This window comes from Melanotaenia boesemani, chromosome 17 (genome assembly GCF_017639745.1).
Source record: "Melanotaenia boesemani isolate fMelBoe1 chromosome 17, fMelBoe1.pri, whole genome shotgun sequence".
Classification (NCBI taxonomy): Eukaryota; Metazoa; Chordata; class Actinopteri; order Atheriniformes; family Melanotaeniidae; genus Melanotaenia; species Melanotaenia boesemani.
The window spans coordinates 18,342,389-18,369,764 of NC_055698.1; the positions used below are offsets into that span (position 1 = coordinate 18,342,389).

The 27,376-nt window shown below is 40.6% G+C and overlaps 1 protein-coding gene across 2 annotated transcripts in view; it reads right to left on the reverse strand.

The window, feature by feature from the left end:
- Positions 1–528: 528 nt before the first annotated feature.
- The window catches only part of LOC121628086 (teashirt homolog 1-like), a 152,785-nt gene continuing 125,937 nt past the window's right edge, over positions 529–27,376 (reverse strand). For both annotated transcript variants that reach the window (XM_041966988.1, XM_041966987.1), the window contains one exon: positions 529–5,070. In XM_041966988.1, coding sequence (XP_041822922.1) covers positions 1,727–5,070 — 3,344 coding nt within the window. In that variant the 3' untranslated portion in view covers positions 529–1,726. The remainder of the gene's footprint in view (positions 5,071–27,376) is intronic.

Here is a 27,376-nt window from a genome sequence, read left to right on the forward strand (position 1 = left end):
TGCACTACAGTTTGGCTATGGATCTTTCTTTTAGGCACAATGCCACTTTGATGTTTAACCAGTTGACATGTTGAACTAGTGCAAGTTGTTAAAACACTGCCCTGCAGACGGATGTTAGGCAGAAATATATATGACATCATACAAAAGCTGCATATCCATATGTTTTTGTGAGTAGTGCATAATATAATTATGGTGTTATTGACCAGTCATCTGATCTTTGGACCATATATATATATATATATATATATGTGTATATACATATATATATATATATATCAGAATGCACCTAAAAGCTACTGTAACCTTTACTGGCAAACTTAATTTGACTTCTTAACTTTTGAACTATTCAGTGTTTAAGGACTCTATACTCCTCATCACATTTTGATTTCATATGGTGGGATACACAGTGTGTAAGGTTTTGTTTCAATACATTGTTTGAGATGAAGAAGTGAGTTTAAATAAACAGGAAAAACTGTAAAATGTATTTTAATGAAAACCACACCATTCTTAAATCAAACAACACAATAGTTTAATCCAGGACATGAAATTTATTCAACAACTGAGGATAAAAGAATGCCATTCAGAATAAATGGATTAATGACAAAACCTGGAAATTTTTGTCATTAGAGAGCAAATCATTTCAGTCTTATGTACAGCCATAAGCATCACATCAGATGCCAGTAAGTTCATTTTATGTAAACCACACTGAGGGACCGACTTTTCAGTGGTATTTTTGGTCCGACAATATTTTGTAGCTTTATACATTCCCCCCATTATTGGTTTAGAAAATAACATTGTAAAAATACACATAGTACAAATAATATCGAACTGTAAAGAGCAAGATATGCTGACATACATATACTGGATTATTCATACAAGCAGATTTAAAATTCATTAACTTTACAACTGTAGATTCACAATGATAATGTTGGTGACCTACTAACGCAAATACTGTACATATTGAGACACCTAGGAAATTATATTTTAATAGAGATAAAAAAGGGATTAAAACATTTTGAAATGTTTTTGTGATTTTAATAACAAACAGAAACAAATACTATATTTAGTTCCCAAATTTGAGTTATATGGAACGCAAACTAAGTGTCCTTTTTACTCATACATTTATTCATCAATTTACACTCACCGAAAGTGCAGAAATCACTTTAACATTTTGAGACACAATCTTTCACCATCATCGTTTTACAATTGGCTGTGTCCAACTGTTAAACAGGGACATCAGTTTTGTAATCATGGCTGGAATTTAATTATACATGATATTACGAACTGCTTTACATGAAAACATGCACAAATTGCTTCATAAATAAAATGCTAACTGTGTTGAAATATTTTTATCCTAAAGGAATTACTCAAAAACAGTGGTCAAAAGAAGAGCATGGACCAGTTTTAAAACAATAGATGAACTATTTCCTAAAGGCTCAGATAAAAATGCAGTGCATTGGAGAAGCAACAATCAGTCAGTAACTGTATAGTGCCATGTCTGTCGCACCAATCTGTGAGAATTTTGTCTCCAAAAATTTTACTTTTCCAGAGCGGCTTTGAGCCTCTGCAATGTAAGTTCCTTTCATTTATGACAAACAGAATAATAACAGTGTAAAGTATTAAATATCCTGTTATTAATACAGCTGTGGCACTATGTGTGATGACAGATTGTAGCTTAAATTTTTAGTGCAACAGTAATCTGTCATGCTATCAGCTCTGTCAGACTCTACTGCTTATCAAACTTTTCCAGCTCTTTTATAAAGATGAGGTGGTCCTCTGGGGGCTTTCCATGTGTTTTACAAAGATGCAATTTGATTGCATGTTTGCTCACAAATGTCCGGCTGCACATTTTGCACTGATATAGTGAGCCAGGGTCCTGTTCTGTATGTCCAGAACTAAATGTTTTGTCCTCTGTTCTACTGACTGCCTGCTGCTCTAGTAAGTCTATGGGAAGCTTTGAGAGGTCTTTTAGGGTGAATCCAAGGTGAGACTCCAAATGATGAATGTAGGACGAGGGAGTCCTGAACTGGGAAGCACAGTCACTGCACAAAAACAAAGGCTGGCCAGAGTCAATATTTTTTAGGAACTTTGTGCCTCCTGTCCGCTTCAACTGGTATTTTACATTGGCCAGCCAATGTGAGATCGTGGTCATAGAGAGACCAGTGAATTTACAGATATGGACTCGTTCTTGAGGTCCCAAGTCACTAATCACAAATTTTCCCTCAGGTGTCTCTCGAAGACTTGAGGCAAACTGGGCCTGGAGAATCAGGAGGTGCTGAGGATTCCAGTTTGACTGTCGGCCTTTCCTTCTTTGGATAGGAGACAACTCTTCTGTACCGTCCTCAAAACTACAGCCATCAATATCTGATTTCTCAGAGACCGAAGACGGGGTTGTAGACTTTGGAGTCAAACGACCTGTTAGATTTTTCACCATGTCCGAAATATCCATCAAAGCATTCTCTCGTAGAGGGGGGGATGATGACTGCGAGAAATTTTTGGAAGTTGGTTTTCCGTTGTTTATGTTGTTGTGTGGTGTTGTAGAGGTAGCCTTAGCTGTACTACCATTGCTGCTTTTGGATTTCGTTAAATCCATGGGCTGATCATCGTCATCATCATGGTACTGACTCCCAGGCTCTGCTTGCCTGTTCTGAGCAGAGTTGCTCATGTTATAGAGCATCGAAAAGGGTTCCATGAAGGGGGTGGCCACCTTTGCAGCTTTCCCCAAGTGGTTGTTCATGACAGACTGCAAAGCACTGAGAGGGCTGACAAGCGGTTGCTCAGGCGAGTGATCAGTAATGATATTCAGGTTACTGCAGCCATTGCTAACATTTTTTTTCAATAACTCATCCTCAGTTTTTATCTGTATATCTATTTTAGTCTCTGTCTGCTCTTCTTCTTTACCTCTTGGCTCAGTCTGATCCTCTACTGTAGTGTTTTTCACAGTCTTTGAGAGGTTTTCTGGATTGGGTGAAGCTGGTTTGTCCTTAAGATTTGGCAATGGAGACTTAGCAGACTTACACTTATTCTCTGCAGGTTTTTCTTCCTTTTCGTTCTTCACTGAACTTCTTCCTGTCACTTTTTCCACCAGCTCCTCCATGGCCATTACATTGCTTTTGTGACTCGGAGATGAAGAAGGGCTATTTGGTGAATGGATCAGAGAGCCTATATCAGAGGACAATAGCTTCAAATTAGTGCTGCTGAACAATGGCTGAACCTGTGCACACAAAGGCACCGTTGATTTCAAAGGTCCATGCAACTGATAGGCAGCATGAATGCTGGGGTAACCACCCCAGGTTGGTGTTCCTGTTTGGGCCTTGCTGATTGCACTTGAAACCGTGTTCTCTAAAGACTTTAGGATGTCTAGCCCCCCTTTAGGTGACTCCTCTAAGTCTTCCTCTCGAAGATATTGGTAAGATCTTGTCTTTGCAGGCTTAGCTTTTTCAGAGGGATCTTCTTTCTCCTCTTTAATTTTTTTCTCTGGTTCACTTACTTCTGATTTCTCTTTCTCCCTTCCATAATCTTTCTTTTCCTCATGTCTTTCTTCAGGGCTGGTTGGCTGCAAAACAAAGTCAAGCTGTTGCTTATCATTAGGTGCAGAAAGTCGTGTGGTCGTAGGCGGTAAAGGAATCGACTGAATTTTTTCCTCAACTACGGGGTCAAAAACTAACTGCTTACCCTTTTTAGTGGCTGAATTTGTAACTTTAAGAAAGTGTCCTGTAACCATCATGTGGGCTGTCAGTTGTTGCAAGGTGTCATGTGAGCTGCCACATTCCATACATTTGAGAATTTGTGCCTTTCGTGCCTCAAACTGCCAAGTGTAACTGGCACCGTTTTGGTAACCATATCGATTGTTAGGAGTGACATAGGGATTGGACAATTTCTGGTCTTTGGGAGACTCTCCCAGGAGTATGCCAGATGAGACAGACTCTGGTGAGCTTGGAGACATCAACTCCTGAAATGCTCTTTTTTTGGATGGGGGTACCAGCTTTGAGGTGAGGGTTGGCATCGGTTCTTTTAGAGGCACTTTCTGATAGTGTTTTGTTTTGATCATGTGAACGCTAAGATCCTGCAAGGATTCAAAAGAGTGACCACAATACATGCATTTGAGAACTTTCTGGGCATCTTCTTTGCCTTCCATCTCTAGCAAAGAGCGCTTTCGTGGCTTGGACCACTTCTTGCTTCGATCATCCTCTGAATCCTTGTTGTCATCGCGGTAGTGGCCTGTTTCATTCATATGCACGGTTAGACCAACCAAAGTGTCATAGGCTGCACTACAGTCCTTACACCTAAACTTACTGGCTCCAGTAAACACTGGGCCATAGAGTTTATTGTTTTGTCTGTAAAGCTGCACGGTGCTGAAAAGGCTGGGCTCAGGAAGGAGTTGGTAAGGAGTATGCTGCAGAGTTTTAGCCAAAGCTGCCTGATGCCAGTCATAGGCTAATCCTCCTGTGCCACCAGAGCTCACATTGATGCCACTGTTACTGCTGCTTGACACCATTCTTGCAGTGGTGCTGCTGGTGGTAATATTAGTGGTGGCTGGGGTGTTGTTACTGCTACATCTGTTCTTCACATGGACGCTGCCCGAACTGTGACTGTTCAGGAACCCATTGCTCCCTTTATGATCACTTCTACTGCCATTGCTAGCTGTGAAATTGTTCCCCTGTTTACTTTTAATCATATCCAGAGCAATGCTGGACCAGGAGGCATCCGAGATCAGGTTTGCATAGACAGCTTTCATTTTTGCCAGACTGTCCTGTAATGAGAGGCCATTGATGGATTCAGTACTTTCCCCAAGCTTGTCCTCTACCTTGTCTTGATCACTGAAGGAGGAGGGGGTGGTCTTGAGGTCTACCAGTTGATCACTACTGGTGCTGAGGGGAGAAGCATACCCAGCATCTGGATTAGTGCCATTGCTAATTGGAGAGTTTTGGCAGCTATAACGATCTCTTGCATCATCTTCATCATTGAAAAAATAGTCTGCATCTTGACCATCGAGGGAAAGGCCATCATCCTGCAGATGTTCCTCTTCATCAGTCTTTCCCACTTTAAATTCATCGTCAGGTCCATAAGCTAGAAAACAAAATAGATAGAAGAGTAAAATTAGATACTTGTCTAATAGTATTGTAATACACTTGGCATACCATATCACTTCATTGTATGTGGGTGGTGGATGCAATAATACTAAAGAGATTTTTGTCAATAGTCCCAGCAGAGGACAAAGGTTTGCAATAATAAAGTGGCAAACATATACAGCCTGACAGTGACAGATTGTCCTCCTCACTGCTCTGCCTAATAGAGCTGTTGAACACAACAAGTCAGCAAGGGCAAAGAGCAGAGATTGGTGGAGAAATGTTTCCACTTTGTTTAAAAACAAAAAAAACAAGCACATTTTTAATTTATGCAGGGTACAAACGTTTTCCTAGTAAATGATACACATAAAAGATGAGTCATTTGTTTCTTCCTAGCAGAAACGAAGATGTTTTTTGCTTTATGTAACACTTGAAAATGGTAGAATGTGGCTCTAATTGATTTTATTTAATTACAGTTAATAAATAAGATGTACTAGTTGTGAGCAGAATGCAAGCATTTTTATATATTTAAATATGAAACCTATGGTATTTCCTTATCAATACATTAATATGTGAGTACAACTTGCACTCTTATAGTCTATTTTTCCACTGTATAGTAACCACATATATGTTTCTTCCTCTAATTTGCTCAAGTCTCCCAATGTGTCTTAGTTACTGTGAATTAACAAGTAAGAGATAGTGGAAGCAAATGCCAGCCTCGTCAGCCTTGCCAAGCCACGGTTGGCTGGAGTCGACTTGGCATCGGCTGTGGAAGTCCTCACAGCGTGATGTTAGGAAGCGGCCAGTGGACATGACAAGCCGTGTTGTTACTGCCTGTGCTCCCCGAGTACTCACAGCATCAAGCGTGCCATTTTAAAAGAAGAAGGGAAATTTGTTGTATCAGTGGAAAATGGCTGGCTTCCTTCTCAATGCAACTGCCCACAAATTTCACAAAAAATGACACTGACACTGGACATAATATTCACTTTGAGCTGTGGAATATTAAAAATCTAAATGCAAAGAAAAAATTCTGGATATATAATGCTGGAGGAAGATAAAGAGGTAAAAGTGCAGGGTTAAAAATGCTAAGGCATCTTCCTCAATCCATCCCTCACAAGATACTTGTCTGATGTGCCAGAATCAGTCTCCAGTGAGGAGGCAGATGTGCTGTCAGCTTCAAACAGCATGTAGCTCTCTATCCCATAATCGGAATGGACATAATACCTGATGTTTGTAAGGTGCCAGTTAACTGCTGGGAAAGGCTTGAGGTGCTACACCTGGCTGTGTGTGCGTGTCAGATGAAAAGTTCATACATCCTTCCTCCTCTTAATTACGCCTTTCCTGTGCTAGTTATGTTTCCAACTGTATGCTCGTTAATATACAGCCACTAAATTAAAAATATTTTAACCTTTTACCAAAGCAGCTGTAATGCCTTCTTTCTACCTGACTCATCCTTCTCATTAAATTGCAGCTCACTGTATTGAAATTATTTCCAAACTGAGCCCATTCAAAGTCAAAGTGGGAAAAGTAAAAGACAAAGAGAGAGAAACCTGACAGCAGTACAAACACATGGAAAGCTCACCAAAACCTAAATCCTACTCTTTCCCTGCCATCATCCGTATGTTGCCTTGACAGGCATCAGTGTCAGGAGTGTGTCAGTGTCAGCCTGAGGTGTCAGTGTCCACACAAACAAGCCAGAGAAGTGGTGGGAGGGGTGAAAGTAACAACAACAAACACAAGTCAGCCATTTTTTTTTCTCCCCCCATTCGCTCGAGCCTCCTCCTTCACCATCTGTGTCAGAAAAGCTGCGGGTGCCACCGCCGGCTAATAAGGCAATCAGAGATGGAAAAGATGCTGACATGGCGGCTTTCGAGCGTCACTCAGAACAAAAGAGGAAAAGGAGAGGGAGGGAGAGAGGGATAGGAAGGGGATTAAAACAGGAGGCTGGAGGGGAGGAGAGGAGGGGGGGGGAAGTGTCTGTTGTGGTTGTCAGTCAAAAACGTAAGCCCACTTTGTGCTGTCAGGGAGGATAGGCAAAAGAAGGGAAGTTCTGAAAAGAGAGGAAAAAAGATGTGTTTAGGCCTACGAACAAGAGCGATGTATATGTGTGTGTGTGTGTGTGTGTGTGTGAATGTGTAGCTGAAAGAAAAAAAATGACACAGAAACAAGTTGAACAGCGCACATGAGAAAGGAATCGAAATGATTAAATTTCCACCATGTTCGCGCAAAGTTTTCGTAGTGTATAATACTGGGTGTGGCTGAGGAGTTGTTTATGTGCATGTGTTTGTGCACGTCTCAAGTGTCACGGTGTGTCAGGTGCAAGCAGAGATGCAATGTGGCTGGTGGGGGGAAAGCGAAGCCATCTGTGTCTGGAGAGGAGCCTGTCACTATTGTTGTGCCCAAAGTCCAGGATTTCCTTCTGCAGACAGGTGACACCACAGTAGGACATCCCCCAGTCACACACACACACAAACACACAAGTGTGCACTCCTTCCTTCAAACTGCATTCTTACCCAAAGGAACAAAGCTGTGTGAGGTCCACTCATGCAAAATGAATACACATTCAAAGCAAGCAAATGCATTTGCACATTCAAAGCAAGTAAATACAAAACTGAATTGATTGTTAGTAGAAATACTGTCTACGTAAAGTGTTGTTTCTAATTCAGCCACCCAAATCTACTCCAACCTGGACACACATTATCATTACAAGTTCGCCTGAGAGTCCGAACAGTGAAAAGCTATTGTTTAATTGGTTAAATGTAATTTTTTAAAGAAGCAAAAAGACGTAACCTTTGAAATAAAATAGGGCAACCTTAGATAACTTGGGTAGGACATGGCGCTCAGATAATCAACCCAACTTTTTTCCCCTCCTCTGACTTTCATATATTCACCCAGCACACACACTTTTCCCTTTAAACCTTCTTCATTTATTCATGTTGTCTGAGAGAAGAGGGCAATCCCGGCTCTCATTTGCAGTGCTAATGTCCAATTCCGCCAGCTTTCACCCTGCTGATTTACCCAGCGTGCCGAGTGCGGCATCTGCAGCAGGGCGGCCGGCGAGGCTCCCTTACAACGTTTAGCGGCCCTTCAAAGCGGGAGCTCCGGCGTGGCAGTCTTATTTCTCTCTCCCGTTTCGCTTTGTCACCGGCCCCTCCATTCGCTGCCACTCACCTCAGATGGCTTTGGACAGGCCTGATCAGTGTGTGTCATTGACCTGTACGGTGTGCATGAGTGTGTGTGCGTTTCAGTAGAGAGAAGGCTGTAAATAAAATGACATTATTATTTCCTCTGTCCTATCATGTAGAAAAGCCAATTATGGTAATGCTTAATATGTCAGGCAATCTCTGTCTCTCTGTGCTCACCCCCATCCTGTTCATTCTTGCTCCTGTTTTCAATGTGAGAGTCGCTGCTGTGGTTTCATAGGACCTGACACTCTTTGGACTACTCTGACAACAGTGTAGATTGGGGTGAGCTGGCATAGACCAACAGCCTACTCTCAACTACAGCTGGTGGCTAACGACTTACTTCATTATTGTCTGAACACAAAAATAATTTGGGAATAAAAACAAAAATAATGGTTACAAAAGGTCTGTAAATCTGTAAAAAAATTCTTTCTTGCCGTTAAAAAAGAATATTTGATGCTTTATGCGGTGAAAGTTTTTCTACTTGGTTTAGTTCAAGTGGACATTTGCATTGCTATTAGTATGCAACACATCCTAATGCTAGGTTATTGAGTGTTGCTGCAAATAAACTTTATTAGCGATAATTTTATCTACAGCTTTCTTGACCAGATAAGTAAAAGCTTACCTAACAGCACCCCACAGTTGCTCTCTCCTTTAACCCACATAGAGTCGTCCGCCATATGGCACAATAGCTCTGGGGCTTCTAATGGCTCATACAGTATGTCATACAAATCCATCCTCTCAGCTTCCTCAACTTTTACAATCAGGAAAAACAAAACAAAGTGCAAAACAAAATATAAAAATCAGGGGGGGATTGGATTATTCTTTGCCTATAAAACACCTCAACTCATACAAATACACCCTTGCATAGGCACCCCAGGTTAGTTGTTTTAATCATCCAGGATAATCAACATGCTCATTTTCACTTTGTAAAAAAACACAAGCATACTTAAGAACCTTAATGCCTTATATCAGCATTCTGTTAGAAGCACCATTAACCACTCACTGTAGTAACTATGGGTGTTGACATGCAGATGAAAACTATCGTTTTCCCAATATTGCAGCCATTAGTATTGGCCGATACCGATATTAATCCGATTCAATACCAGCATTAATCATAAATACTCTGACTTATTTTGTATTGTGGAATGTGAGAAAAGGATTGATGAAGTGGTATTACCCAGAGAATGGTCAGCAACAGTAGGTATGAGGAAAAAAAAGACTGACCTATTTATTATTAACTATGGGTTGTATAAATTTAAATCTTAAACATAAAACTATACAACAATTGAATGAAATAAATAATAAATCAGAGGACCCTGAAAAAAACCTCAATAAATCAAATATAAACAAGAAGTTATATTTTAAAAGTGCAAAATAACAATTTTATACTGTCGGTATTTAATTTAGCGAGACTTGAGATGCCCGATCAAGTGTTTAAACCAGTCATCACTCACCACTGACAGGGCCTGGTCATCAAGCACAATAAACTGACTTGTCTTTTCTGTTAAAGTTAATGCTTTCCCCGTAGGAGTTTGTCACCCTTTGCAAGTGTTTTGGACAGCGCTGGCTGTTTGAAGGAGACAGAAGTTTGTTTCTTCACCTCAGAAGTCCTGCGAAAATCTTCATGCAGTTTTTTGTGATGCTGCTTCAAATGCAGATAAGATTGGACATATTAAACTTTGATGCTTTTGTTCCACCTCAGGAAACTTGTGCATTACAAGTGTTGCACTCAGCTGCAACATCTTTTTCAGACTTAGAACAAACACAAAAAAAATACTGCCACATGGCTGACATCGCTTCTGCTCCTTGGCTAACACGCTCTTTTCATGTGGGCTCTGTATTCTGGATCCGGGCGCTGCAAGATAGAACTGCTGGAGCAGAATAGAGAGCAGAATGGACTGCTTATATCGGCGCGCTTATATCAGAGATTTTCTTATGCAGGCCTTTATAATCCGATACCATTCTTTTGGCTGATGTCCTTTGGGAGCTTTCCATCTGTTGCAGGTCTCCTGGTTCTTCTAGAGGAAGATAGCTTTGAATGAGTTTGACTGGTGTTACTTTCTGGGTGTCATCACTGCCACAAAATTAACATGGGAGTTTTTTTTAACACCTTCTTGGTAGATGACAACAATGGATTTATTAATTTGTGAATCTGGAAGATGGACAAAATCCACAAAACTCAAAAGATCATTGATAAAAGAATCTGCATTTCCATTTCTTTCTTGAATTGTCAGCCATTTTTGATATCCATGCCAATGACTTTGGTCTATAAATCACTCTGTCCCTGAACTGTCAGTCTCCACTTGCTTTGAGATAAAAAAAATAACAGCCGTTAGATCATCAGGGCAACAGATTCCAGCCCTTGCTGCTCAACTTTCCTGCCAATACCCCCACACCCAACTATTGAACACTGTTCTGGTGCTGCACAGACATTTCAAACCATCTGGTTTGCTTTCAGGCAAAATATGGATAAAGCATTACTGCTGCTAATTAACAATGATGCGAGATTAAGTTAACCTATGCCAAACAGTGACTCAGTGTAGGCTATGACAGACAGATGTAATTCATTAAACTGATTCTTCACTATGTCTAATATGTTTGTTATGAGCAAGCTGCCATATTGAAGTTCAGATTTACACGTCTACATTATCCTAATCTCCTGTTCTGCTCATGTCTATTCTGGTTTAATCAAAGCTGGATGTTATTAAACAGAGAAGCGTTCTGTTTAATTCTAAAATGAATTAATCTCAAACCCAACAAACTAACAAAATTATACAGTTTCATACTTTCTGTATAGATGCCGTTTTTTGAATTCACCTGCATTACCCCTGACAGTGGAGCTTCCCCTCGACTAAACAACAGCTGCTCCCATCGCCTAGCAACAACCACTTGATGGATGACCCCAAAGATGGATAATTACCATAAATCACTATGGTTGTGTGGAGAACAGAGGCAGAAAATCATTGCAGAAAAAAACAGAAAAAGAAAAAGGGATGAATACAGTTTGAGCTGGTGTGCCCAATGTTTTGGTTAACGTCATCTCCAACACCAAATGTGGTTGTTGATGGGTTTTTCTGCAGGTATAGTTGTTAAAAGGGTAGATTTTAGAACTTTAGAAGAAGCATATATCAGTGTTTAGTGTAGAGGATGTATGAATAAGGACTGTGAAATGAACCCTGGTGAAATGACTCATGGGATAAAATCTGTCCCGAAGGAACACTGACAAACAAAGTGGGCCGAGGAAGGAAGAAAGGAAACAGCAGACGAAGAGTGATGACAACAGCAATGAGCTTAGTGTAACAAAGAAGAAGAGAAGAGGAAAAAAGAGGAAACCTGTGTACAGCCTGCATGAATGTGTATATTTTTGTGTTGTGCATCTGAGTGCATGTGAAAAACAGAACTGGACAGTAAGATAGAAAGAAATTAGGAAAAAAAAACCATAAAGCCAAGATTTAAATTTAAAAAAGAAACTGAAAGGGCACAGGGCCAAAACACGGCCCCCACTTAATCAGTTTAGCCTAGCTATGTTCAGTTGTAACCATAAGCCATCAATCAACTCTGTAATGTCAGCTTTCCCCTGAATTCACAGAGGCCATCAACTTTGTTCACCGCTAAGAAACAAAACATTAAATAGGAACAGACGCAGAGGGTAATAAAAAAACAACAAAAAAACCCAACATAAACTATGGTACACAAAAAGGCAGACACTTAACACGAACATGATCCTTTACTCTCAGCAGGAAAGACGGACCCTTATGCCCCAGTAATGCCAGAAAGAGGAACAACAAATCCATCTGCTATTCTTCACAAAATATCTGATTCTAGAAAATATGTAGCAAAGGCAAAAATTACAGAATGGGGCTCTCATGAAGCCTCCAGATATCTGTATCACATATATGAGAGATTGGGGGAAAAAACTATTTACATGATATTGATCATTGTTTGCAAATTTGAGTGTGTGACTCCAATAGGATTGCTAATGAACTAAAAATTTCCTTTAAACCTACAGTTTTTATTGCAAATCATCATTTTAAAATAATATTTAAAATAATGCAAATAGCTCTTACTCACTATGTTGAAAAAAATTTTATACCAATATGTCTTTCCTATGACCAGGAGCATTTTCCCCCTCAGTTCTGTAATGCAAACACGGAATTCAAGTCAGGTCTATTAACGCTTGCAACCTCCCTAGGAGAATAAAGCTTTCTGATAAAACATAATTAATGCTTATTTTATATTTGAAATGAGAACATGGACATTAAATCTGCCGTCTTAGAGAGTGAACTACTAGTTGTCTTGCAGACAGGTACAATCTCATCTCTTGGTTAACTTCAGAGCGGTATTTCTTTGCTTGTAGGTTTGGGATTATTTTTTATGTCTCGTTAAATTTAAAAAGCAAAAAGCACATTATTAAATCAGATGTAATTAGGTTAATGATTCTTGTCTTATAGTATTTTAATTTATATGCCAATTGTGTAATTCAACAAAAAACCTCGAAAATATAGGATTTCAACCAACCAGCACCTTTTTCCCTGTTGGCCTTTTTTTTCTTAATGACTTGAGGTTGAAAACGTGGGCCGCTCCTTAATAATCTTTTGAAAATAATCTTTTGAAATTAGCAAGTCTGACTGCTGAAGGAACAGTAACACATTTACAACAGCAATGTCAAGAATAAAAAAAATAAAAAAAAATTAAATAAAAAAAAGAAAGAGACTAATTTGCCAAGATGAATTGTAATGCGGCTCTTAAGCTGACACAATAGTGTGGCCTTACTGTGCCCCTGAATGGAAATCCCCTGAATGTGGTGTTCTCAAGTAAAAAAAGAAGACGAAGAAAAAAAAAATCCTTTGTTGTTTTCATGTCATGGCCTAAAACTAATCAACAGTTCAAGATGGCGAGCATCACACACAAACACACACTTTAACAGTCAAGATTACAGTGGACTTACTCTTACCTCTTTAAACAAATCTTTGCCTTCAACTTAAACAATCTGGCCTAAACAACTTGCTTTTTGTCCCCATAAAGACGACATCCCCATAATGTGACTGTCTACGCAGATTTATGTCCCCACAGTGTGAGTAATACCTGAATCACACACACCCACATACACATTATTTTGTCTAGCTGCTTCAAAACATTTCATCAGCTCCTCTCTACCCTCATGTTCCTCTCTGTGTAGCATTCAGAAACAACCCAAACACCATACAAGCCAGAAGACAATAATGCAGGCGACTTTGTGAGAAACAGACCTCAGAGACCAGACTTGCATCCCTCCCCCAACATGCACACAGGCAGACTAAAAAAATAACTTTAGAAACCATAAAGTCACTTCAGGGAAATTAATTAGAACTGCAAACCCTCCAGGCAGGAGGCTGCTCGGGACAACCAAACATCCCCAAACATTTTAGTGCTTTTAACTGCATGTGTCACCAGGGAAATTCCTGCAATTGTGCCCCATCAAAACCATTATCCTTTATGCATCGCCACATTTGCTATTTCATTCTGCCTGCTCAGGTGACGACTTAGTGCAGAAGTTTGGCGCTCCATTAAACAAAGTTGCACTGTTTCATTTCAACACTTTGGCCCAGAACTTAAGCATGATGAATACCATAGTGGAGTAACAAAAAAAAAATCTAAGTAAAGAATAGGCTGATCCAGACAGCAGCTTGGTGAATGTGTGTGTGTTTGCTTGGCTGGACTTTTTTCACCTTCCTGATGACCATGGCAGTAAAGTGACAAAAGAAGAAATGATCGGCGGGAGGAGGGTTTGGGGGCAGAAAAAGGGTCCCTGGAGAAAGTCAGTAAATTATGAAGTGGGCTTTCAGAGTGGACTAGTATCAGTAGCTATGTCATCCTAATTGTGTGTGTGTGTGTGAGAAAGTATGTGTGTACAATGGCTATGAACAGCTTAGTAGTGAGAGCGAGAGAGGCAGGAAAAGAGGAAGCAATCCTTCAACAGAGCACAATATCAGGCTGCGGACAGACAACGAACGGCTGGAAGGTTCTGGAAACGAGAGAAAAGCCTGCCTCCCTCACATTTCTGCTCCCAATGCCTCCTCCCAAAGTGCCCTCCATCTAGCACTAACACACTCTCATACACGCACACACATAAATGGCACCATAACTCTATATCCGCAATCAATCTCCGCTATGAAGACGCATCCATCTTCAGTAATGTTAATGGGAGGGTTTTGGGGGAGGGAGGGGGTGGAGGACAGGGGTAAAACAGAGGGTATGTGACTGCAGAGCTTACCTCAGAGTAGTGTGAGGTAATATGTGTATGTGCGTGTGTAATAGAGACAGGGGAAATGAATAAAAAGTGCAAAGGGAGCTTTGTGCATTTGTGCGTGCATGTTAGCGTATTTGTCTGCATGTCGGGAGGTCAGGTGTGTGTGCCAGTGAGAGAGTGACTGATGGCTGTCAGCTTGCATCTGGCAGAGAAAATAAATTAGGCTTATGAAGACAAATGAAGAGGCTATGGAAAGAGTAAAAAAGGGTGGAGGGGGATCAGGACAGAGAGAGGGAATGAAGAGAAAATAAAGGGAAAAAAAGGTGTGTGTATGTAGAATTTCAGCAGCTAGCGACTGATTAAAAGGGATGAATCTTAAGTTAAAACCGAGAAAACTTTTCTTAAAATTTGCCTTGTTTTTAAGTCTATGCAAACAAAAATGTTAAAAGCACAAACCAGCTTGGATGCTATGCGGGCTAGCATATGAGCTGGAAGTGCCTCTCAGTGTGCGTTTCCTCTGCTTGCGTGTTGATGTCAGCGTGTATCCATGTGTGTTCTATCTCGGCAGATTTGTCAGTGTCGATCCCATGACACACTCGCCTCGTTGTGAGTGGAGGAGAGCTCTTGGAGGGCTTTGTCACGCGGCGGTCTGTTCTTTTCCTGAGGCCTGGCGCCCCTCGTTTGATAAATGACACATGTCATTCTGTCAGCCCCTGCCATCCGGGCTGGGAGGCCCCGAGCTGATGTATGGCCGCCCAGGCTAAAGGAAATCAGAGTGTTTTGGCAGCACTCTGAGAACACGGCCTCTTATAATGGCGTCTACTTTTGAGTCTGTGCAAGTGTGTGCATGTGTGTTTTTGCCTGTTTGTCTGTGGTACTGAGCATGTTTAATTGTGTGTGTATGCACTTATAAGTGAGTGTCTGCATCTCCCCAAATAGTTGTTAATACATGTGCATGTATGTGTGTGTGTATCCTCTCAACCTGTCAGGCAGACGGGTAGAGGGAGACAAATCATCGCCATGGCCGCCCCAGCTGTTCCCCAAATTTGGTGTGAGGAGGAGAGTGAGGGAAAAATCCTGCCGTTTGAGTTTTAAATGGCTGATGCTTCCCAGAAACGGGAATGAGTGAGAGGACAAGTGGAGCTAAGCGCAAACACACACACTTACAGATACATTAAGTAAAACAAAACTCAAGCCGGTCCCAGACGGATGCAAAAGAGTAAGGGAGGTTTCGGTTGCAAGCATATATGCCCATATACACACTCAAACATGCATGTAACCAGATGAACATACACTTTTATCAAAGTATTTTAACCTTATGCAAACCGAGAAGCTGACAGAACAGCAAAACAAAACCTCAGCTATGTTTACAGGACTGTCAAGTATGAAAATCTGCATGAACTCAGAGCAGTATGAAGCATTTCATTCTGGCATGCTATCTCTCTCTCTCTCTCTCTCTCTCTCTTTTTAAAACCTTCACCTCAACTATAATTAGCTTTAATCCAAATCCTTAAAATTCTCTTTCTAATTCACCTCCTGTTCCAGAGACCATTTACCGAGCAGACACACACATACACAAACACTTCCCTGGTGGAGGACGGTCCCACCTGGAGGTTGTGAACTCTGTTCGACCCCTGTTTGATTGGGTGCGGGCCGAACTCCCTTCCCCCCCACTTGTTTCTCCCACGGAGAAGAAATGAGAGAAGGGGGGGAAAAACAGCGTCATTAAGCTGTGAGTGATGAGTGGCAGCCATGGGTGACATCCTCCCCTCTTTCTCTCTCCTCCGCTTTCCAACTGCTTTCACTCTGTTTTCTCTTCTTCGCTGCCTTGATACTTTTCACTCCCGCTTTATTCACTTCTCTCCCCTTCCCTCAACCCCTCAAGTCATTTCTCTTTCACTCCTCTGTTGCTTTGCCTCCTCTTTTTCCACTCCCTCATCCCTCCCTCCCTTGGTTCCCCTCATTGCTCCCTGGTTCTTTTTTGTCTGCTGTCAGTCTCTCTTTCTTCTCTTTTTTTTTCACCCTCTTATGCCCCATCCGTCTATTGCTTCTTTTCTCACCCACACAATAGCGCATTGCTTGGTCCTGTCTGGCTCTCTGGCCCCGGTCTTGTAGACATTCAGCTCTTCTGTACATAATTGATCCCCAATAACCAGAGGAGGGCTGCAGGATTTTAGCGCATCAACAGCACAGCCACTGTCTGCCACTGTAAGGCAAAAATATCCAACAGCATTTCCTTTTCTGTCTTTCCATGAGAACTCAGATCCATTGAAATGTTTCCCTATTTGGTTAAATATGATTCCTAAAAGTTGTAAAGCATTACTATAAGCAATACTGTATCATATGAGATGCTAGCAGGGCTACAGGATGGATCATTCAGAAGAAAACTACAAAATCTGTTTGTGAACAAAGTAGTTAAAAACCTCTCTTGTAGATTAGGCTGAGGAGAAAAGTTTGGCTGCAAAAGAAACACAACAACTAGACTTACTCCTAGTAGGCCAAGAAAAGTTAAATGACTGCTTAGCCCATCTCAACTGTTTCTGCCAGTGTCACCCCCTTTCAGTGAAATTTAAAAGCATGGCCCATCCTGAGTACCAGTCTTAGAAATCGCTGCCACCCAGAGGGTGTGTGTCTTTGCAGCACAGCTCTAGCTGCTACCAAGAGCACAGCCTGGAAGACGGACTAATCTGAAATTTGAGTCTTGCGTCTGAGGCCAAGAAGGGCTTCTCCTGTATTTGGTGAATACATTTATCTTATTAAGCGTTTAGCTCATATTTATGCTGATGCAACATAATATCATGCATGCTGTTTGAGGATAATTCTTGTGAGATCGCTGTTTTGAATGATGATTTCAGTCTTTTGCATTTCCCCTAAGGTCTACGTTAATCAAGTCCACTGCCGTGTAAAACGTCTTTCCCCTGCAGTGTACACAGACACATGAACTAGGAAGTGTGCTTTAGTTGCATTTTAAATTTTTATTCATTTGTACCTTCCATACCAGGTCAGATGGAAGTGGATGATTCACTATGGCGACCCCTTAAGGGAAAAGCCGAAAGGAAAGAAGACAATTCATTTACCTTGAACAATGTAACCGCTATAAAAGAGATAAACTTTTCATTGTACGCTCTGTCATGACTCTCTCTCCCCTCATTCATTCTCAAGCTCGCCAGACCCCACTCACAGTGCACCAAGTCTTCACAGATGACTGATGCAAGCATGAATGACTGAGTTTGTAAATTTTTTTTTTAATAACATTGGCTATTATAGATATTACATGTAAGATAACAGAGTCAGATAAGTGGAAGTATGTTGCATGAGATATCTGACCAATCAGAAATGTTCCAGTGCTTCGAGCTCCATCCAGAACTTCAACCTTCCCCAAAAGATATCTTTCCTGGAACTTTCTTTGGTCCACATAAATTTGAGGCTACTGGAAAAAAAAGGTTTAAATTAAAGGTTTACATTATTATTACTTTAAAAGGAACAGATCTATATTTCTAGAGCCTTTAGTTTAGTTGCTTTGAAACAATGAATTAAATCTGCAGGGTCAGAAGGGCTTCTATAGGTGCATTGTTTTTCCTTAGAGTTCTGAAAGAATGAGTTATCAAAGCATAAATCTTATTAATTCAGCATGTTTTCACTTCTGCCTGGCCGACTTCATGTGCTGAGAAGAAGAGAAAATCTAACAAGGCGATGGGTTGATTGACTGAACGTGATAAACGTGATGTTAATCAGCGCAAACCAGTCTGCTCCTTGATCTTGTTTAGTTTGACGAAGTTTAATTAAACATTCCTGACGTGCCCAAAGAGCTCTGCTGAAAACACGTCTTTATTCCCCCGTCAAATATTATTTTTAATTAACATTATTTTTACAGTAGCTGCAGTCGTTCACAGAAACCTGTGTGATTTCGTCAGTGCACATTTTGACAGATAAGCTAGTCTCAGCTGAGTTACAGTTAGTGTTTCTCACACTGATAAAGAGATGATTTTTTTAAACAAAGCCTGGAACAAACCAATCCACCCTACAGCTGCTTTTTTTTTTATTTAACTTTGACTAAGCTGACAAAAACAACCTGTTGTTTAATTTAATTTTTTTTGTCAAGCCTGGGAAAAATCAAGCAGCTGCACAGACTTGTTTCTCTTTTTGATTAGAAACATGTTGAACATCATGTTGCCTTGCTCCTGTATTAGTGTGTATGCTTTTTAGACCATGAATCACAGAGAAGGTTAAACTGATATGGCCTTCTTCATTAATACTGTTCTTAATTTTTTTCATGCAGTAAGAAAATGCATGATAATTAAATGCATTACAACACATCAAACCTCGGAAAAATAAAAATATTTTATAAAATGTGAATGCCAAACACTTACAGCTGCAATTAAATTGGGGTTTACACAGCTGATGAATTTTATGGGATCATTTTTGTGAGTTATGATGAATATCTTTCACCAGTTTCTGAGATTTAGTAGTGGAAATAATTTCACGTCTGGATTGAAAATGTAGAGAATAAGACTTTAACTGCTACACATTAACCTGCCTTACTTTAACTGTCAATGAGGCATTACATGGGTCTTCCGGTCCAAGTTTAGTGGCATAAATTAATTTGGGCTCTTTGTCCGTAATCTGACATCTAACAGCAGTTGTATCAAACAATTTCTAAAGGAAGGCAAGCGAGACAAGTGTGACATGACAGAAAGGAAATAAAGTGACAAATTTGGAAGATGGCGAGGAAAAACCATTTAATTAAGAAGAAATGAAAACCAAATTCACTAAGAAATTTTTCATATAGCCACACAAGGTGGAAATAGCAACGTGTGTATTGAACTGCAAATATTCTATAATTATTCAGCTAGATGACATATATAAAATGACATGCTGATGAAATATTACAGAGACCTTTATAAATCTAAAGCATAAGTTTACAGTAAGGTGGAGATTAATGCTACTAAATGGATGACACTATTCATCACAGACAATACATTGACTAAACACGTTCTTCTGCTTTTAAATGGATGGCAGAAACTTTCAGATTTCACTCTAAGTGCCAACGATAGGCTGTAAACACTGTGCAGGGTCAGCCAGAGGTGTGTGATTATATGTTATTGGAAAGTCATACAAGTCATGACAGAGAGATTGATGCTGTTAATTATTGGGATAGTAATAAGTGAAACTACTTTTAAAACTATGGGATTTCTGAATTCATTTTGATCACTTTTAGAGAGTTAGATGAAAAGAATCAACACCACTCTACTGTGGTTCATCCATTTGGAGCAGCTAGTTAGCTTAATGGTAAAAACATTAAAAATGTTCTCTCATTAATTGAATCTATATAATAAAAAAAATCATTTTTGGAAGTCTTTGGTGATAGTAGGACTTAAGTGATTTTGCTAAACTGAAAATAAATGTATGTTTTACACAAAGAACTCCAGAACTGTAGTTCTCAACATTTCTACAATCACTTCCTTTGCACCAAAAAACTGATTTCTAAATTTTGTTACTGGCTTATAAGTTAGTGAATGGCTCTGGTTCAAAATATATATCTGATTTATTGAAGCCATATGAGACACTGACACTTCTAAGATCATTTGGGTCAAGTTTGCTTTCCATCCCAAGAGTTAAAACTATAGGGGGAGAATCACAGTTTAGTTTTTATGCTCCTAATATTTGTAACAAAAACCTCCAAACTCCAAACCTTAGCTTTTTTTAAATCAGGTCTTAAAACTTGGTGATGAATTTCCTATTGATGTTTGTATCATATGTACCTAACTGTAGGTATTTCATTGTCTATTTCTCTCTATTTTAAATTGTTCTCTTTCTATTTAATTTCTTTTATCCTTTGAAATTGGTTTTAATTCTTCTATTTAATGTTACTTTTGCTGTAATGTTTTTATTGTCTTACGTGAAGCATTTTGAGTAGTCTTCTACATTAATTGTGCTATACAAATAAACCTGCCTTGCCTCCCCTAAAATCATATGGACTAAATCCAGAAGCCAAGCACTTTTTGTGAACTTGTAGACGTGGCGTTACTCACTCTGTATCATTTACACCAGCCTATGGTGTCACTGCAGACACAAACGTTATTCATTGTTTGACGAAGTCCTGTTATCGGGGAGCTTTGTGAAGTGGCAAACAAGAGGCAGATGGACCAGAGAGAGACGACAGGCCAGTGTTTGGGTCATCATACAAACAGGGACAGGTGATCAGAAACAGATGCTCAGGTGGACATCCAGCCAGCGTGCTGGACAGACGGTTGAGGGATTGAATGATGAAAGAGACACGCTGAGAGAGGAGGGTGTACAAGAGGCCTCCTGCTGTTCTCTCAGAGACAGACGACTTAGAGGGACGGAGCTGAGCTTATACCCCCCTGCGACTGTCACTGTCTCAGACAGCACAGCGGCTCTGGAAAGATTTGGGAGGAATTTTCAGGGGCAACATGTGGTGTTGTTGAACTGATCCTGAAACATTATATCCCCTTTCAACTGCCTATCAAGTGGAGCACTGAGGCTGATGATGTTTAAGTGATTACACTACGTAACCCTGAGCAAACTGAGGTCAATGGGTGTCTTTCAAACTGAAGCACCAGACAAAACTAAACGCAGCCACACTAACAGAGTACGCTTTGATTCTTTTTCCTGTGCAACATACTTTATAGATAAACTGTCTGCTTAATGGGAGTGGAGATGGCTCTTGGAAAATATGTGACAGTCATGTGTTCAAACTTCAAAGAGCATGACACTAGGCATCACTGCTCTGTGACCTTTTGGATTTTCATGACTCAGAAGTGTGACTGCAGGAGGTTGCTGAAATCAGACTATTTGAGAAGAAAAAAGGAATCTTGAAATATGAGAACAAGGCCAGTGGGCCTGAAAGAGGAGAGTATTACACTCTCCTTTTCAGATGTCGAGTTCATGTTCTTGTAACCAGTTCACTGCCTTTTGAGCATCCGGTGAGAGAACGATAGATGAGGGTGAGAGACAGGGAGGAAGATGAAAGAAAATATGAACAAGGTAGGGTAGAATTGAGTCGGTAAGATAGAGATTGATGACAGATAGGAAGATGAGAAAAGGCTTACAGGGGGGAGAGAGGAGGCCGGTAATCCCCCTAAAAACTAGCAGCGGGAGAGAGAGACAGAGGGAGTCTGAGATCGAGATGAAGAGGTAAAAGGAGGAGAGATGGCACTACACTGGGCTGCAGCATAACCTTCCCCAGCGTCCGCTCTCAAGGACATAGTGTCATCTGTTAACTGTATCCATTCCCAGATGGCTTATCTGCAGTAAACTAGTGTCCAAAAAAATTATATTCATTGCTTCCCAGCCCACGCTATCAGCTAAACACTCCCAGGGGGATAGAAATTTCCACCCCCTGACTTTTGCCCACTTGCAACGACTTCCGTTTGGATATGCTGAGACTAGCTTTTATCAATGGCAGTGTAATAAAAACAAGTACCTGTCCTCTTGTGAAATACTATACCGGTCCTTTCCAGTTTTAGCACAGCATGCTCTACATACAACTCTCTTTAGAGGTGTGAGGGCAAAAGGGAATTTCACCACTACTTTTCATAGTGGAAGGGGCATTACATTCAAACTTTAGACCAATCTCATGCTTCAGGTTTCCACCAACTTTCATTTAAATCAATGCACATAAGTACTTGCGTAAACTGGTTTAGAATAAATGAGAAAAATCTAATATTGTACATCCACCTTGGCTAGGAATATCTAAACTAAAAATATAAGTATGGTTTTATTAAACTATAACCTTTCATTATCTAGAGATTTCCTGAGACGTCAGGACTAAATTCTCCTTGTGCCTCCCTACATGTGAACTTGGCTCAACCTATAAGGTTAAACTACATCTACCTGGCAACAGCAAAGCAAGTGTATGTGTTTCATGCACAGTGCAGGCCCATATAATCAGCAGCTAATAACACTACGTTGGGAGTCCCCACCCTAGCATAAATCAATGGACAAAATAATTGCTAATACACTGGTTATTGATTTGAGTGCCCGCCATGCACTCATTTTCTGTGGCAAAGCGCTAACGCAATGACAAGGGTAAAGTGCTATTTCTCAAAAAGGCGCATAGACAGACAGCTGGGCAGGAAAAAAATGACTACAGGGCCTCTGCAGTAATTCTTAATTGACACCTGTCAGAGCAATGGCAGCAGTCACAGCTGCTGCAAGGGAGCGTCTCCCCAAGTCTTGTTCATCTGTCACTTTTAATACCTTTTCTTCACGGCCCCTCTTGCTCCCATTCTGTTGTGTTCTCCACCTCACCCACACCCGCTTGCACCCACCCTGCTGCACGCCAGATGTTTGAGGCCAGTTAACAGAAGAAGTGCGACTTCAAGGCTAAACAGTGCGGGACATCCGGTGGCAACTCAGTCACAACATCACTGTTTGTGATGATTTGCTTGTAAATCTGAGGCCACGTTTCAGTTCAAACTAACTGAGAAACTTCTAATCTAGTATTTCTCCATTATGATTACCATTTATAGGGCTTTGCAATTTTAAGCCATTAAAGAGAGACAATGTCCAGCTGGTCCACACGGTTAATCATTCAAGGAAAAATACAACATGCATAAGAGTATGCAGGCACACAAAACTGCTTTGTGCTGAAGACTTGAAGAAAAAAAAAACCCACGAAAAAACAGAACAACAATGAAACAAATACAGAATGTGTACAGAGTTGTACAGCTGAGGTAGACAGTTGCTCCCTGGAGGACTAGTTGGCCTCTGAGCGAACCCTGGACCTCCCATTGTCTTGCCTTAAATCACGACTATCCAGGTGTCTCCTTTTTCTGCATCTTTATACTCACTCCACATTTAGCCCAACTGCTATTGACTAAATCTTAAATTCACAGAGAAACTGTGTTTAATGTGCAGATGCAGCTGGGCTACTTTGGAGGTCTGAAAACTCACAGCATTTTGCTGCTTTGCTAAAACCTTTAAGAAATGGTGAGAACATTAAAAAATATACAGCTTTTTCTTAAAGGTTTCCCTTTTCTGAAGCCACATTTAATACCTGAAACTTAGTTTTCTGTAATTAAAGGTTAAATAAATCATTAATTGGAGATTTGATGTCTGTCAAAACTTAGGAAAACAAGTTTTCAGCTTCTTTAGTGAGAAGATTTGCTCCTTTTCTTTGTTATACATGCTGATAATCTGAATGTCTTCAGGGCTGATGGTGTGAAATAAACAAAATATGAGAAGATACCACCCTGGTCTTCGTTTATGACATATTTTCATATTCACACATGACTATCAAGCATGGATGCTCATAACACGCTACGTGAAATGTCGGCGTTTGTCTAGAACACATTCAGTTTGTGTGTGGCAGCAATAAACATGTTATAATCTGAATCTGATCCTCCGCTCTTCCCCTTTCGATTAAATTCCTCATTTTTACTCCATCGACAGGAAAACTTTCCCTCCATGTAATTGCTTCTGAGTTTTCAGCAACTGGTGTCTTGACTCCTCCTGCAGCGGTTATACTTACATCCCCTTCACATTGTGGATTTTGCTCGGCAGCTGTTTTGAAATGATATCTTAGCAGATCAAACGCGGGTGCAGGATGTATTTGAGAAGGAATGATGGTGAGTTTTATTCTTGTAAAAATGACCTTGTTTTCTTTTCTTTCTTTCTCAAAGCTCCTTGTGTTGTGCTTGAGCGAAAACCCAGGTTTTCCGGCTTCCTCTAAACCTCATTAAGTTCAGGGATAGTTTTACCTCGCGCCTGCAGCACCGAATGCCTTTACATCTTCACTTGGCTGGCGCGTCTAATTCCCACATATTTTCAATCCGACCCTCTCTTTTCCATAAGAGCAGTCATCGATCTTCATTTGTCACTTAACCTCCACGACGATGAGGACAGAGAGTGGAGTTTTGCGTGTATGCGTGTGCGCAGATTAGTGTGTGTTTGATTTCCTGAAGGCCTCCTGGTTCCGACACCACATGCAAATGAAACTACGGGTGTAGCAGAGTGTGAGCTTTAGCAAATATAAATCCACCGACTCCTTCAGTCAATGTCACCTGTTAATGACACTTTACACACACTGCATTATCACAGGATCTAAATGTTTCATGCCCACATACACATGCACAAAAATCTTCATCTTGCTCAGTGATGCACAGTTTCACACACACACACAAACACACAAACTGTGTTGTCATCTACATTTTTCACTTCAAATAGTATTTTTTTCTCCCCTCACAGCGCTGCTTCACATCCTGACAAATGTCATTAAATTCTTTATCAGAAGCATCCTGATAAAACTAACACAAGCCTCTAATAGTCATCTTTCGTGCTTGCTTTTTACCTGACATGTGCCGTGAGCTAAATTCCTGCAGAGGAACACAATGCCAAATAACAACAACAAAATGCATTAACGCTGCTCGGCTTGGAACTTTGTTCCTGTTCTGTCAAACAAACCGGAGAGCTGTTAGCGGAAAGATCAGACAGAAAGTATCACGAGCATCTTTCAAGGCCTCATCCACTGTGAACTATTAAAAGGCACCTCTGCTGCAAACTGCGTGGCTACTTAAGCTGAATTACATATTTCCAAATGCCATGTGCCACTATGAGCAACCTCTGTTGCTGAGTTTACGCTGGAAAAAAAAAACTGAGGTGGGCACATGAGAAGTGGGTGATGCCGAGCTGATTTCATCAAACTTGCAGCTTGCAGACTTGACACCTTGCTGAATTTGTCAGCAGTAATCTGTGGACCTGTCGCTGATCTGTCAGCTACCTGGATAATTAGGGACCCCAGCTAACGATGCCGTCAGGAAAAAGAAAGGGAAGGCCCCGCCCTGAGTCGTAATTAAGAGACTCCTTCAGAGGTAGTGCTAGTGGCAGTTTGGGAGAGAAGAAGGCAGCCGTCGATGTCAGTGACGACGCTCAGAAGCGAAGCGGTGTCTGTGCATCCTGTTTAATCTGCTCATTGCGGCTTCAACATGGACAAACACTGACTTAACATGCAGAGTTAGCCTTGAATAGGTCACTTAAATCTGATACTAAATCATGCTAAGAGGGTAAAGTAGGCCCTGTAAACGGCATCTGTAGACCACATCTGTGATGTGATTTATGTCTGGAGAGCTGAACTTGGCCAAACCCCACCGGTCATCAACCATCTCCATTAAGACAAAGGAAAACTATATTTCCACATGGCCATGTCAGAGAGTGGATCAGCAGGTCATCTCATCAATACAATGATACACTGATCTCTCTGATATAAGAGGATATGAGAAGGATTTCTATAGGTTTGAACCGAAAAGTGACCAGTGACCTCCGCCCCCACTGTAGACTGATCTACCTCCTCCTCAGTCAGCACAGCTGAATGTTGTATAGAAGATGTAATAAAACTGAAGGTAAAGCTTTTTAACTCTCGTGGAACAAACTCCAAAGCAGCGTCACGCAGTAATCACGGCGACACGAGGAGTGATTAGTTGACAGATTCATTACTTGGAGTGACAGTGTTTGATTTAAGATATTGAGGTTGGCAAACTAAAAGCAAGAGCAGACGTGCAGCTGTACCATTAATTTTCTAGCAGCAATCAGAGATGTGACCTCAGAAACTAGGAAAATACAGACTTATGGGCAGCTTTGTGTACGTCAGTATCTCCCATCTTCTAATTAAACTGCAGTAATTACTTATTATCCTGCTGTAATAACGAATGATGCCATATTTTAACATGATATTACTGCAATCTGCATAATGTAACCCTGTGTTCGCTGCAGTTACACCAAAGTCTTAATTTTTTGGTTAGAAAGTAGATCCTGCAATATGGAGTGCAACCCTTACCATAGAGAATAATATATCAATTGATCTATAATATGTAAAAGAAAAAAAAAGGCTAATTAAAACACCGCCACAGGCCTAGATGGCACCATATCAAAACCTGGAGATGTTTAATTCACTATATCAAACAAGACAAAACACCACTTCCCTACTTCTGAGGAGCTAAATCTGCTCAGCGGTGGGGATTTCATGCACGACTAACAGCTTAATCGATTATCAGAATTGTTGGCAACATGTAATTCATGGCATTAATTAATTATCAAATCATTTTCAGTACTTATTTGACCGCTTATAAATGAAGGCAAGACATCCATAGTGGCACTGCATGGACATTTTACTACTGTTTCATCTTAAAGGCTTTTTACAGTAATGTAAAACATGCAATTCATCAGACAAGTCGCACCTGATCTAATCCTGCTTGTTTAACCTGACTGTAATCTCCTTTTGTTATTATTGTCACTTGATATTAGTGCATTGTTTATGTCGTTAATTACTTAGAGAAATGCATCAACACAACATCAGTTCTGTAAGCAGGACAAAAGAAAAAGAAAATGACGACAAATGACTGCAGCAAAAGTCTCCGCTGCTCAGATTTCACCGCACTCAACCCAACTGCCAAAACTAACAGATGCAGTAATGCGGTTCCAAATGAAAGAACACTGATGTATTGTCACTGGTCATAAAGTAGATAGGGTACAGCGCCATTACAGGCTCTAAAATCATCACTGTGACTGATGAAACAGAGCCCATTTGAAATGGCATACAAAGAGCTATTGAAAGCCTTCTCCCTCTCTGAGGAGCATATGCAATATTTGGTTTTAGTGCAACTCCAAAGTGACAAATCTGGGCTGTGGAAATATCTGCTAATGCACTGTAAAAATAGCCAGCATTTAAAGGTGCGGAATCAATCACACACACACACAGACGCACACACACTCACATCAGGTGTTGAAGTTTTTGGATTGACCATATGTCAGGCACTGGAAATAATGTAGAGACAAAGTCTGCCAAGTAAGGATTGACCCTCACTGCTTGTGATGTATGTGTCTGTCATAAAAACAGACAATCGGATCAATATTTAAAATCTGGGGGGAGGGGG